Source organism: Chelonia mydas, chromosome 3 (genome assembly GCF_015237465.2).
Source record: "Chelonia mydas isolate rCheMyd1 chromosome 3, rCheMyd1.pri.v2, whole genome shotgun sequence".
Lineage (NCBI taxonomy): Eukaryota > Metazoa > Chordata > Testudines > Cheloniidae > Chelonia > Chelonia mydas.
The window spans coordinates 189,843,006-189,858,461 of NC_057851.1; the positions used below are offsets into that span (position 1 = coordinate 189,843,006).

General features: G+C 38.7%; 1 protein-coding gene across 6 annotated transcripts in view; it reads left to right on the forward strand.

The window, feature by feature from the left end:
- The window catches only part of KIF16B (kinesin family member 16B), a 289,704-nt gene that overhangs the window by 25,161 nt on the left and 249,087 nt on the right, over positions 1–15,456 (forward strand). For all 6 annotated transcript variants that reach the window (XM_037896104.2, XM_043544001.1, XM_043544000.1 and 3 more), the window contains exons 2-4: positions 6,283–6,352; positions 9,111–9,224; positions 15,087–15,203. In XM_037896104.2, coding sequence (XP_037752032.1) covers positions 6,283–6,352; positions 9,111–9,224; positions 15,087–15,203 — 301 coding nt within the window. The remainder of the gene's footprint in view (positions 1–6,282; positions 6,353–9,110; positions 9,225–15,086; positions 15,204–15,456) is intronic.

The window sequence follows — 15,456 nt, forward strand, 5'->3', positions numbered from 1 at the left end:
GAAGTCAATGTTGTTAGGAGACTTTAACTTTTTACTTACTCTTACAATGTAGCTTTCAAGTTGGATTGACATAACTTAAATTTTATTACAATTTGGAAAGTCTGTGGTGATAGGAATTTGGATTAATTAAAAGACCTCTTTTGCAAACAATAAATCTCCTTAAAGATAAGTTACGGGCAAAGTCCTTCAACATGAGAGCCTTAGATTTCCATGTTATTTTTTTTTTTATAGACAGTCTTCCAGATTTGTTTCTCTTCAAATAATGCAATTTTAATTTAGAACACAGTGTCTTTTTAAAATTTGGCCTTAAATTCAAGTTTCTGAAAATTATTGGTTTAATATAAATGTGGCTAGCAAATAGTAGGCTGCAAAATTGTATGGCATTGCTTATTACTTGCTATGGTTTATGCTTTATGATTCAATAATTGTCACACCAAACAGTATAGTACAATAGTTTTGTACTTGTGCTTAGTCATTGTTAAGATTACTTTATGTCATGGATAGAAAAGGAAAAAAGTTCATTGTTCAGTTTTTAAAAAAATATTCGGTTAAGCTGTTGTTCAGATAACATTCCCGTTACAGAAGTTATCCAAAGAATATAGAATGCTCTCAATCTAAGTAATTCAATAAGATATCGGGGCACAACTTACTGTTAATGCATTTCTGAAGTGAGTTCCCAAGGTACAAAGTGAAGCTGAGCTCTTTCTATGACCCACTTTTTTTTGGGGGGGGGGGGTAGTTAAAAATACCTTGAATTGTCTTGGGTATTAAATGAACCTCTTGCTTTCAAACTGTAACCTCTCAGTAACACATCTGGACTGTGAACAAACGAAATAAAAAAGTTCAGGGCACTGTGCTTCAAGTATAAATATTGAAGGAAGAAGAAACTCCCACTTTAACAAAAAGGGAAACTATTCTGTTAGTATCACATAACAAGTGCTCAAATCATCCTTGTGAATAGTTAATAGTACAAAATCCGACATCTGCTCTTCAATTAAAACCGGTACTGCTTGGTGTTGGATTACTTGTCTGCAGTTTAGAATATATTCTAGGGAATTTATCACAACCTTTTTCCTTTCCTTTTAGCATGCTTTCAAGGAAAATTAGTAGCATCTTTTATGAGAGTGAGGCTCAGTGGGCAAGTTGAGTAGTCTCTGTGCTGCCATTCTGTAACTGACTTGGAATTGCTATGAAATAGATCACCTTTAAAAACACTGTATTTGAAAAGGGCTTTGATTGTTTCCTGTGTGTATTTTTTCCCCTTTTTGTTTTTTATTGATACCAGAACATGTCTTGTTCCTGGTACTGTTTCTCTTCCTAAAATTTTCCTGTGACATCACAATTGATTACTGTATAAGTAATTCAGTGATAAACATAAAACCATGCCTTCCTTGTGGGAATAAGCATCAAGAGCAGATGAATACCTCATGAGTAATCAAATAATAAAGAACAAAGACAGTTGAATTATTTCTAGGTGTTTACCAATTTTCAGCAGTATCTTAAAGGTGAACTGTGAAGCAAAGGCAAAAATTGTGACCTTTTTTCTGCTCTATGTATAAAAATTATGTCCCAAGATTCCCGTCCATTTGTTTATATGTTTGCTGTGCAAGGTTTTTCCAGTTCTTGGTTCCCTTTCCTTTCTATTAAATGAGAAATTTGACAAAGGCTTGTGAAGGACTGGAATAGTGACATCACAAGAGGATGTAATGAGGTGTACTCTGCCCCTTGAAATTTGGGGGGATAGTGTTTAATGGTTTGACTTGGATTACATGCCCATGCAGTGGAAAAAATTCCTCTTATGTGGGCTGGCCAGATCTAAAGTCCAATTGTATCGGAGTAAGAAGGACTACTTGCCTGCTTTCTCCCTCTGTGGAGCAGTTGAGCAAAGAACTAGAATCTTGATGGGGAATGGGTAGTAATGCACCACATAGAGAAAGCAAGGGTGGAAACATGACTCAGAAATGTGTCTCTAAGTCCAAGTTTCTCAATTCTACTCCTGCATCAGTACAGTTTATGTACCAGCTCACCTCATGGCTCTGCCTAATGTTGGATCCTAGTCCTATAGAAGTGAAGAAGAATTATAAAATCTGTGAGCAGATAATCCACTTGTCAGGCATACAGACTAATGTTAGTGTACCTTAATTTCTGATGTTGGTACTCTTGATACTGAAACAAGGGGCTGATATCTATAATAGTTCTCCAGAATCTTTTCCCCCTACGGTCTGGGTGAATATCTGAATTTAGTAGTACTTGAGGGTTAATACTAAATACTTAGTTGAGCTATTTCCTGACATCTATGTCAGGCAATTTACCTGCCTTGATCACTTTATAACATTGGTTCTGAGCCAAGCGGTCATAGGTTGTAAGCTTAATTATAGAGCTCGGCATGGTGTATGAAGTGGCAGTGGTGAAAGGCTGAAAATTGGAGTGGAGCACTAACTTGAGAACAGATCTGAGTTCAGAGGAAACAAGTTCTTTCAATGCAATAAATTATCATGCCATTAAACGTGAGCTCGTTTTGGTAGCCTTTCCCTTTTTATTTTACTTTGTATAGTCAAGGGAACAGAAATAGAGGCTTGTATCTTATTTGTGGTGATAATGTGTTTTTGGGCAGTGTTTGATGCTCGTGTCTAAATTGTGAACTACTGCTCAGATTGCATGTAAGTACTGACCCGCCCCTCCCTTGCACTTAGTAAGGCAACTCCCATCTTTTCATATGCTGTGTATTTATACCTCCCTACTGTATGGTCCACTCTGTGCATCTGATGAAGTGGGTTGTAGCCCACGAAAGCTTATACCCAAATAAATTTGTTAGTCTCTAAGGTGCCACAAAGACTCCTCGTTTTCACCCAACATTAGTGCAACAAGGGCCCAGTTCCTGCTCATCCTGTTCGCAATAATAGTGTCACTGACGTCACTAAGGTGAACAGAGTTATTATTCCCAAGGTGTTATGAATAAATGCCTGTTATGAATAAATTGCATAATAAATTGCATAAATTGAATAATAAATATTCTGTTTTAATATGAAAATTTGCTTTGAAGTATTTTGCAATCCATTCACACTTAGAACTCTGCAAGACATTCCTTTCCACTGGAAAGAAGCGTGGACCAGAATTACCTAGTTTTTCACCTGATTTTGTTTTAATCTTCATTATTTTTTGGGAGGGAGGAGAAAAAAGGAGAAAGGGGAAAGAGAGTCAACAGTAGCTTCACTAAATTTAGTTAGCTCCGTGCACCCAAAAAACCCCAAAACCTATTGTGGTAATGAAAAACATCCAGATGGAATATTTACAATGTTGCCAAAAAGAGTTTTAAATATAAAAATGTTCTACCTATTGTTTTCACAAGAAATCTTCAGTCACTTATTTTTGTGATAACAGTGACAACATTTAAGGTTTCAGCACTTTTCTTTTACCTTATCGATTCAGTATTTTAACCGCTTTTACTTTGCTGTGTGTCAGTCAGATATGATTATTTATTTGCTAGTGACTTGTCGATCTGATATTTGTAGCAGCTGATGTGATTTTTCACTAATATTGTGAATATAATTTTGTCTGGTTTACAGCACTACTTGCTCTTTTAGTTTAGCTTTTAGATTTCACGCATTTTTGTAATGCACGGGATGTTACGTGTAACAATATTTTTAATGGGTAACCTTATTAAAACAAATATAATTACAAATATACGTGTGAACTACTCATGTTTTATAGTTCGGTATAATGAAATCAAATCTCTGCAACAGGTTGGCACATGCTGTTCCCAGGAGCTGAGTTGGCTCTTTCCTGATATTTCAAACAGGCAGGAATGCTGATTATAATATAATTGCTAACACTTGAGAATATTTTCCAAGATCAGTTATCCAAATAATTCTCCAAGTCGCCAGCCACTAGAGGGGTATGTGTGAGGGGAAACTGGTCTACTGAGATTGTAGCTTCAGGTGTTCATGGGAGGGCGTATGTCAGGGCCGTAATTATATTATCCCCTGCCCTGTCCTGGCTTTTCCAGGGTTGGATCTCCTTCATGTCTTCCCTACTCTCTGCTGCAGAATTGGACAGATTTTTGTGGAGCCGCTGGGGGGGGTGGGAAGTTAGACTATAGGAGGAGAGAAGCATGCCCCCTGTGGCTACAACCAAAGTCTCTAGAGCTGTCAACCCCAAGTATTTAAAACACTTAGTCCCCTCCCCCTGCCCAAATCATTAGCATTACAAAGTACATTTTGGGTTCTTGATGTTTGCCATGAAGCAGTGGTGGGCAACCTGTGGCCCATCAGGGTAATCCGCTGGCAGGCCACAAGATAGTTTGGAACAGTGAACTGCGGCCCCTGGGAGGTGTGGGCGGCTGTGCCTGTGGATGGTCAATGTAAACAAACTGTCTCGTGGCCTGCCAGTGGATTACCCTGATGGCCTGCGTGTGGCCCATGGGCCACATGTTGCCCACCGCTGCCATGAAGTCTAGTTTTTTGTTTAAGTGAAAACTGAGATTCTCAGATAACCACCTGATTGTAGCAGTTGGGGGAGAGATAGCTCAGTGGTTTGAGCGTTGGCCTGCTGAACCCAGGGTTGTGAGTTCAATCCTTGAGGGGGACATTTAGGGATCTTGTTATACTAACAAAATAAAAAGCAGCAGGATCTTATTAAAGGGGAAAAGGCAAAATGCCACATTTATTGTTAATACAGAAAGAATAATAGTAAGCAGTTAGTTATAGCTATAATATTCCATTTAATTTCATATTTATTCACACATTCATTCATACACACACAGGTTCTGCAAGGTTGTTATCATAGTTACCAGCCTTAGAGTTGCTCATGCCAAGCCACTGGCCAGGTGGCCTGGACATGAGGAGGGAGCAGGGCCTTGTCAGACGCTCATCTAATGCTCCTGGAAGTTGGTTTGCAGAATCAGACCCCAAAGTTCTCACTTTCTGGAGTCCATTTTTATAGGCATTTCTTCCTATGCCAGTCTATGGGAATTGCTTCATCATGCTGTTGCTGAATCAATCAGCAGATGGCACATTCCTGACGGCTCCGTGCTGCCAGAGGTTATCTTGTTCTTTAATTCTCCTATTCTTGAGGCTGTTGGGTGGATTCCAGTCTGTCCTCCGGGGGTCCTCTGGTTATTTCCACTTGACACCTTCTTCAGCCGATGGACACTGGATTCTTAGGCTGGCACCTCCCTGATCAGTCAGTTATTATCCACACCAAGCATCCATCCACAGACATCCTCTATCTCTATTTTAATCACAATTGTTAACAAAGCGAGATGAATACAACAAAAGGGTGGGGAGTCTCTGGGTGCTGTTTCTGTTGTTACAGAGCGTTGCTTTGAGTCTCTCCCTGTGTGAGTAGTTGTTGTTACAAAGAATTGCTTTGAGAACAGACGCTGTCTTAGAATGTACTAACACAATTAGCAGCTTACAAGTTTCACACACAGAGGGAGAGAAACAGTACCAAAAACCAAGAGACCTCTTAATTAGTAATACCCTGGAATTTAAACTATGGGGACTCAAACTCATTTGTGATTTTAATACAGAACTTCTTTAATATGAGCCAACAATCTGAGGCAAAAATTGGGGATTGGTCCTGCTTTGAGCAGGGGGTTGGACTAGATGACCTTCTGAGGTCTCTTCCAACCCTGATATTCTATGATTCCATGATCACGAAAAACACCAAATATTGTAAAAAGAACAGGAGTACTTGTGGCACCTTAGGTACTAACAAATTTATGTGAGCATAAGCTTTTGTGAGCTACAGCTCACTTCATCATCACCAAATATTGTGAGACTTTTTAAGTAAAATTGCGAGAGTTGTCAACACTGAGTCTCTAAGGAAGAATTGCAGTTAAAACAGTACTCAGTCCATTACCTAGGCCATGTGGCCAAGTTGGGTCCTGATTCAGGCCAAAACAGAATTGTTGCCAACTCAGTGGAAAGACTTACGGTTTCCTTCATAATGCTTTATTTCAGAATTCATTAGAGCTAGCTGGAGAATGCTCCCAACAACTTCACCAGGCTTTGGCTCAGATCTGCCAGGAAGAGAAAACTATTTATTAATTTAGGTGTCTAATCAAACTTCTGGCATAGAATTTTTCCTAGAAGGGACTTGGAAACAAGCCCAGGCAATACAAATATATCAGAAATGTAAAGCAATTTGCCTCAATGCAAAAAGAAATTGACTAATATTCATATACAGTGCTAAGTAGTTAATAAAAACAGTTCATCTTTGATTGCTATGTGCAATATAAAGTTTTCTTCAACATACTGAAATCATGCTTTTTATTTACAGGGAAAAGGACCTGGATGCTAAATTTATTATTTCAATGGAAAAAAATAAAACAACGATCACAAATATAAAGGTGAGTGTTCTAATTTGAGAAGGAAAAATTATAACCAAGTTAGCCATCAAAATAAGGTTCTGATAAATAGGCAATTGCTGGTGTCCATTTGATATTAGGGAGAGGCCTTTGGTCTCTGGGTTATCTACATCTTTGAAGTGCTGTCTGGAGACCAAGATAGGGAACAGGTTTCAGAGTAGCAGCCGTGTTAGTCTGTATCCGCAAAAAGAAAAGGAGTACTTGTGGCATCTTAGAGACTAACAAATTTATTTGAGCATAAGTTTTCATGAGCTACCGCTCACTTCACCGATGAAGTGAGCTGTAGCTCATAAAAGGTTATGCTCAAATAAATTCGTTAGTCTCTAAGGTGCCACAAGTACTCCTTTTCTTTTTGCAAGATAGGGAAGTTACTATTGTTTGTTGTACAAATTTCATTTGAAAGGCAATCCATAGGATCTGTTCCTTAGGTATTTCTCTTGCTGTGGCCATTCACTTAGCTGGAGGATGAGTGCTTACAATGGGAATAAAAAACATTTATACCCTGTTCCTAATGAACTCCCAATTTTCCATCCTGCTGCACAAACAGCCTTCAAAAATTGTAGTGAAAATTTACTAAACCAGGTGGAAGGTCTACTTGCCACTATTTACTAGGATGATTTCAAAATTAAATTTTTCTCACTTGCCAAAAGACAACTAACTGCACCAGGTATGCAGAATTTTTCAAGGTGTGCAAAACTCACCTGTAAATATTTAAAGATATTAAAGTTATGTTGATGTTCTGAAAGCCCCTAATGACAAATGTAAAAGAGGCTTTCCACACATAACTAATTTAAAATCATTTTAAGATCCTAGTTGTGCTGACCATCTCTTACATAAACCATGCTATTACATCTGCTATCAGAAGTTAAGCTGGATCCAAATACCCCACAGGGGTTATACCATTAGATTTGTATTTATACGGAGTGGCTTTACAAAGACTTTCTTAATACCCCTGGCTTCTGGGATTTAAGAAAAAATGTATAAAATGAAATATATTGTGACTATATGTGAGATAAATGAAAAAATTGGTGAAAGATAGCATTTAAGTTATCTGCATGCACTCTTGCTATCCTCACCACAGATGTGATATCCCAACATTGTGTACAGTCGGGCAGCACAGGAGTAGGAATTGACTGGTGAGATTTTTATTTCAAAGGAATTTGAAATGGGAATGAGGGAAAGGTACAATAATCATGCCTCTGTTACTTGATGGATTCAGCACATTAACATACTTTTAGCTCATTTAACAAAAAATGCATGTCTTAACTTTTATTACATTATATATATATAATGGTACATAATCCTCTTTAGATGTTTTTCTTTGTGCTATTGTAACACCTTCTCATCAGTGCTTTATAAACACTATTCCAGTGGTTCTCAACCAGGGGTCCGGGGCCCACTGTGGGGGCTGTGAGCAGGTTTCAGGGGGTCCGCCAAGCAGGACTGGCATTGGACTTGCTGGGGCCCAGGGCAGAAAGCTGAAGCCCCACTGCCTGGGGCTGAAGCCTGGAGCTCCAAGCCCTGCCACCCGTGGCTGAAGTCAAAGCCTGAGCAACTTAGCTTCACAGGGTTCCCTAATGCCAGCCCTGGCTTTTATATGCGGAAAAACGGTTGTTGTGGCACAGATGGGCCCTGGAATTTTTATAGCATGTTGGAGGGGCGTCTGGAAGAAAAAGGTTGAGAACCCCTGCACTATTCTACCCGATGCACCTTTCATGTACACAAACCTTACAGCCATTTTGTAGCTGAGTAAACCAAGGCACAGAAGTTGAAATACTTTCCTTAAGATGACATAGTGAAATGATTTCAGAGTAGCAGCCGTGTTAGTCTGTATTCACAAAAAGAAAAGGAGGACTTGTGGCACCTTAGAGACTAACAAATTTATTTGAGCATAAACTTTCGTGAGCTACAGCTCACTTCATCGGATGCATTGTATGGTAACACCCATTGTTTCATGTTCTCTGTGTATATAAATCTCCCCACTGTATTTTCCACTGAATGCATCCGATGAAGTGAGCTGTAGCTCACAAAAGCTATGCTCAAATAAATTTGTTAGTCTCTAAGGTGCCACAAGTACTCCTTTTCTTATAGTGAAACGAGTGGCAGAGCTCGCGATAAAATCCAGTGTCCCTGACTAATCCCCAGCTCTTAACTACATTATGCTCCTTCCCCGAAAGGAGAATTGTGTCTGTGACTCAGAGAGTAGTACATATTGCTGGTGTCATGAGCAGTCTGTCTCCAGCATAATAATAGCCGTAAACTGAAGGCGCATATGGCCATTTTAATTACATCTGTGCTTTCATATACAGTTCAGTTTGTACGTGGCAAAGTGCTTGTTCATTAAATAAATGTTTGGAATATTGTCTTAAATTCTGTGTAGGAAATTCTAACTTACAATAACTAGTAATGGTAAACATTATGTAGTAACATAACAAAAATGAGCCATTACATTAAAAGTAATTTAAAATAAAGAGTAATATGCCTACAGTGCTCTTTTAATAAGACTGTCCCTTTCTTATGAAAGCTGGTGTTACTTGCTAACTTTTTTCACCACTAAGTATTGTATGTATATTTGTTAGAATAACAAAAAGGGACAGCCTTTCATTAAGATGCTCTCTCTTTGTTGCTCTTGTATGAAGTTTGCATTCCAGTCATCTATATTGCAAAATGTCCTTTGAATTAATTACTTTATCATGCAACATGCAACTCATTTTTTGTTTGTTGGTTTTGTCTTCTGTAGATACCAGAAGGAGGAACTGGTGACCTAGGAAGAGAACGGACGAAAACATTTACCTACGACTTCTCTTATTTCTCAGCAGATAGTAAAAGTCCTACCTATGTGTCTCAAGAAGTGGTAGGCTTTTTAAACTTTTAGAATTTATTTATTTTTTTTATATTCAAAGAATTATGTGACCTTTTCTTCCTTTTACAGTTCTCTCTGCCCAATTTGGAAATTCCCTACATGTTTGAGAGAAGTGTTAGGACAGCCAACACAGCTAGCTATGTTTTCTCGCAGTACAGAAGGAGTGCCCATTGTCTGGTTCTCTTGTCTGACTTATTTTGTTAGGTTAGGTCAGGTTAGTGAAATCCTCACTAAAGCTATTACTGTGCTGCCTATATTTGTCACCTAAAAACTTAAGAAAAATCACCTTCTGAACACCAAATACATCTGCTTAATTCAAAAAGACACAAACATTCTGTTTTTCCAGGTAACATTTGAACAAAAGATTTATTAAGCATTTGAGAACCTGCTTGAAACAGGTTCTTGATACTTCTCACCAGAGTATTACATGCCAGCTTTCTAATGTAGAGTTGTAGACTTTGCCCTCTAAATTACCTTTCTTCCCTCACCCACAAGACAGCATATCTGTCATCCATAATTATGTAGATCTGGTGACTGTCTCCTCCACCCAAGTCTAAACGTATGGAGTCAGTTTTTCTGAAGACAGGCTTGTGTAATTGCATGCACGCTACATATTTTCACTTAATTTAGGCACACAAATGTATGTGCACGTTTGTATTCTACTAACTTTGAAATATATCATACTTGCTTTTTGCAGGCCCTTTGCTTATGACCTTTCCAATTCCCTTTCAGACCCAAATTAATTTATCTAACACAATTGAAATGTTTTTCAGTATCGGCACTTTCTTTTTTTGATCCTGTACCAACATGTTAGAGCAATTGCTCCTCTCCTTTTATACTGAAAGCTTTCTCATATATTTTTAAATAATGGAAATTCCTGCTGAATTTATGGATACCAGTGAAGACCTTTGGTACCTAGAGTTGCTGCAGATATACTGCAGGTGTGAATGTGTGGTTATATTGGTGATTTAGAATAAAATGATACTGGTGAGCCTGATCCCTGAAGGCATGGGGGTTAAAACTAACAGGAAGACTAAAATAACTTCCTAAAGTAGAAAAAGGTACTTCAGGCCAAGATTAAGGTGCATTATTATAACACACTATTTTTATGCTAACCAATATGGCTATTTGACAGGGAATTTCCACTCCTGGTTTTCTCTCTCTAACCATTTAATACAAACTAGTAGATCCCATTGTTAAAAGTTCCTTGTTCATTTTTATTGTTTAAGTTATACATGAATCTACAATTTAATTCAAATGTTTGATTACTTGTGTAACTAAGGAAGTCATTAATTCTTGGTAATTATTTTTTTTTCCATTGCACTGGTTGCCATTGTATTCTTAGTTTTCTGAATTTTGTAGGTTTTATTTGTTTCTGTGCAAGTATACTTTGAAAAAAAAAATTAAGATAAAGTTCCCAAGGATACTAAGTGAAGGAAAGACTATAATTGAAAACATTCTTAAAAATCCTCAAACTCAAACATTGAGGCCCCAGTCCTGGAAAGCATTCCTATTCAGAAAGGGTGCTTAAGCATGTGTTAAGTCCCAGTGGGGCGTAAGCATGTGCTTTTAAAGTTAAGCATGTGTGTAAGTGCTTTGCTGAATAGAGATAGATAGGAGCTTCCCTGAATCACAGCTTGAAATCTCAGGCCATGTAAAACTTACTTATGCTTAACTTTAAGTATGTAAGTGGTCCTATTGGGGTGAATGGAACTACACATGTGTGTTTTGACTGGGGCCTTAACTTGTGGTGACTCAGTAACATGATTTATGGCTACATGAACAATGACAACTGATGATCACCTTAGTGCCCAATCCTTGCTCATAAAATACATGATTATGTGTGAATAAATATTTTCATTGGGACAAATATTGAAACACCTGCATAGCTCATTAACTATGGGAGTAATGACAGGTTTCAGAGTAACAGTCGTGTTAGTCTGTATTCGTAAAAAGAAAAGGAGTACTTGTGGCACCTTAGAGACTAACCAGTTTATTTGAGCATGAGCTTTCGTGAGCTACAGCTCACTTCATCGGATGCATAGCATATCGTGGAAACTGCAGAAGACATTATATACACACAGAGACCATGAAACAAAACTTCCTCCCACCTCACTCCCCCGCTGGCAACAGCTTATCTAAAGTGATCCTCAAGTAGAGCCATTTCCAGCACAAATCCAGGTTTTCTCACCCCCCCCCCCCCCCCCCCCCCACACACACACACATACAAACTCACTCTCCTGCTGGCAACAGCCCATCTCCCTTTGAAACCCCTCTTTATAATGCGCATGATAATCAAGGTGGGTCACCTCCAGCACTAATCCAGGTTTTCTCACCCCCCCACACCCCCCCCCCCCTTTTTCCAAAAACCACACACACAAACTCATTCTCCTGAGCTGTTGCCAGCAGGAGAATGAGTTTGTGTGTGTGGTTTTTGGAAAAAGGGGGGGGGTGTGGGGGGGGGTGAGAAAACCTGGATTAGTGCTGGAGGTGACCCACCTTGATTATCATGCGCATTATAAAGAGGGGTTTCAAAGGGAGATGGGCTGTTGCCAGCAGGAGAGTGAGTTTGTATGTGTGTGTGTGTGTGGGGGGGGGGGGGGGGGGGGGGGAAGGGTGAGAAAACCTGGATTTGTGCTGGAAATGGCTCTACTTGAGGATCACTTTAGATAAGCTGTTGCCAGCGGGGGAGTGAGGTGGGAGGAAGTTTTGTTTCATGGTCTCTGTGTGTATATAATGTCTTCTGCAGTTTCCACGATATGCTATGCATCCGATGAAGTGAGCTGTAGCTCACGAAAGCTCATGCTCAAATAAACTGGTTAGTCTCTAAGGTGCCACAAGTACTCCTTTTCTTTTTATGGGAGTAATGTGATTATCCCAAACTCTTGATAAAACCTTCATAACCTCATTATGTTTGTGTGCTTCTTCTCCACCCCACCATCCTCTGATGTCCTCCCCAACGGGTGGATCCAGAGGTATGAATGCTAAAAACAAACCCTGGACAACGTTTAGGGTTATTTTGTTCTTGACTTTATTAGTTGCGTATGTAGGCTGTATATTGTTAATGTCTAAGACATTTACATTTTATTTACATATGCAAAGAGAAACTGTTAATAGGGGTTGGTATATTTTGTGATTCTGTGCGTGCTGGCTTTTTCCCCCACAGAAGCTATGGAATTTTGCTCCAGAATCTGAGCTTTCGCTAGAAAAAGCAAAATATTGTCATTAACCCTCATTTGTAATGAAAAACCTTCCAAACGTGAACTGAATGTAAAGTGATAGTATATCTATGGTAGGATTTTCTTTCACTATAACTGCACCAGGGCAAACTCCCTGTTGTAGGCATGCTGCACTGGTGTAATACTGATTTGTATTGTGGTTTTGCCTCTGTTTCAAACTAGGGCAAAGTGATTTGGTACAAGTCACTTTGACACCTGTGGAGGATTCCTATACAAGGTGCACTGCTTATGGAGAAAAAAATGCCAGTGAGGAAAGACCTGAGGCTGCAGCAGCCTGAAACAATAGCTCCTAGAAGAATGAACTGTATCATTTATATCAATAGTATGTTAACTGTGACATCTAAAAATGATTTTTTCTTAAATGTCAGCATTCACTATTGATCTTTACAACAGACACGCCTAATTTAAGTGTATATCCCACAATCCCAAACTGCCTCCCAGATCTTCTTGGGTACCAAAAATCCCAACAGTTCCCTGCCAAGCTATCAAAACCTCCATTGTCTATCATGCAATTGTGTTAAATAAAAAGTCCTGTGGCACATGGAGAACTGAAGGCCATCTTCAAATAAATTGACTGTAGCTTCAAAAATAAATACAACAAGGCTGTCCTCCTTGTATTATTCATTTTCATATATAATTGAAAACATTCCTATTTTAACTTGCATCAAGCTGCTACAGAATTTCCAGTCTACTGCACCAGAGTACCACAGAAACCTTCATGCAGAGTTCATGTCCAGCTCACTGTGAAGCACAATGGATACGTGCATTACTGCTGGATACTTGAATTACTAGCATGTTTAGTCCATTATCATTATACTTTTGCCATGTACAAATAGCTGAGTGATAAATGAAACTGTATCTAGCTTTACATGTCCTATCAATGCCCTCTTGTGGACATGAGTTGTGCTACAGTGACTCAGAAATTAGACTAGAGCATTTTACCTGCTGATCTTTAACTGTATATCTGTGCAACAAGAATGAAGATAGGTTTTTGGTCAGTTGTACTGGCCCTTTGAAACCACTAACAGAATGCCCTAGCGATTCAGTCCTAGTGTTAACAGTATGTATTGTTCAAATTGATGCATTGGGCAATAATTCAGAAAATGGTAATCTCTGGTTGCTTCTGTCTAAACATCATTGACTTACTTTAACCTGATCAAGAGTCATGTAGCATAATACAATTTTATGTTGTATAAAGATGTTCTTATTCCCCTAGAGTAGCCAGATTGTATAGTGAGAAAGAAGAGACTAGTACTAGATTAGTGGAGGGATTAGGGATAGGAATGGGGTTATAACCAGGGTAGGATAAGCGGGGCAGCTGTCTAGGGCTCAAAGCGATGGGGGTGGTAAAATGGGGTGGAGAAATGCCTAATAAAAATCAGCAGGGGGTGCAGATATGCTTTCTTGCCCCGGACGCTAAAATGTCTAGTTACATCTCTGTATAGGAATAGTGAGACACAACTCCATGAGGCAGGCTTGAGCATACCCATAGAGGGATTACTAAAAATGAGGCAAATATTGAACTGGATTTTTAAATGAATGAGGTTTGAGTGGAATTATTTTGTGATAATACAACTTCACTTTTTTGAACATTTGGGAAGATGGATAGTGGCGGTCTTCAAACACTATAATCTAGAGATGGTTGAGGGGCAATCAAGCAACATGAAATGTAGGTGTGGATGAGGATTTCAAGAAAGGTACCATAAGAATGGCATTAAATGGGAGACACTCTCTTCAAATAACAGGGAGAGAGTGAGAGAATTGTGCTTACCATTGTCTAAGACACAGGTTCCCAAATCCTGGTACATGAGCTTATTGAAAGTGGCACAGTATAACAGGGTGGTTTGTCCTCTTTAAGGGGTAATGGGGCCTGGAGCCATCCAACCCCACCACAACAGAAAGGAACCAGTCACACCTAAATGGCTGTGTAGATGATCCAGGAGGATGGACTGATCTACAGTGTCAGATTTGATGAAATTTGAGGGCAAAAGGAGAAGGGGCTATCTGAGGAAAGAAGGTAATTACTATAAAGAAGACATGTTCTGTGCTTTAGCCAGAAGGAAACTGAGATTGAACTCAAAAATTCTATTATGTAAGAGGTGATCAGTGAAAGGAAAAAGGCCACTTGCCTCTTACATTTGGCTGAAAAAAGGCCACTCATAGTCTCAGGATCAGGGAAGGGTTTTCTTTTTAAAACAGGAATAGACACTTTCAAATTCTGTAGCATTGGGGAAAATATTACAGGTGTAAAGTAACTATTAACAGTAGCAGAAAGATGGTCATTATATAGTGCCTAAAATTAGATTTAAAAAAAAAATTGGAAGATCTAGGTTTGTCAGAGAAAGTGAAAAGGATACTTTGGCACTGCTGTAAACTAAATATACTAGTAACATTCTGCATTTAATCAAAATGCTTGCTAGCTAATTCTCTAAAGCAAATATTACTGGTCCAAACCGGTAGCTTGTGTGTGTTAGTATATCTCTGCTGTTTTGCAGTATTTGCAATGTTATGTTTAATAGACTACATTATATCTGCAGTAGTTTTAATTATATAGTTTAATGATTTTTTTATCTGTTCAGTCTCTTAAAGCCTTTTTTTGTTTTGTTTTTTTTAGGTTTTCAGAAATCTTGGCACAGATGTTCTTGCATCTGCTTTTGAAGGTTATAATGCTTGTATTTTTGCATATGGACAGACTGGATCTGGGAAGTCCTACACTATGATGGGAAATGCTGTACGTCGTGTTTTGCAGACTTCAGTTTTCTTATGCGGTTGGATTCCTTTTGGAACCATCATTCTCTACCTTGTCTGCACCTTGTTACTTCCATTTTATATCTAACTTTTAGTAGTTACCTGGGAGACTTCAAAGTTCCCTATAGTTATGTGGGAGAAATTTTAAATCAAAAAAATATCTTTGTGTTGCTGTTACATCTAATAATAAGCTATTTGTCGTACACAGATCAGAACAAAAATCTTCAAAAGTGACT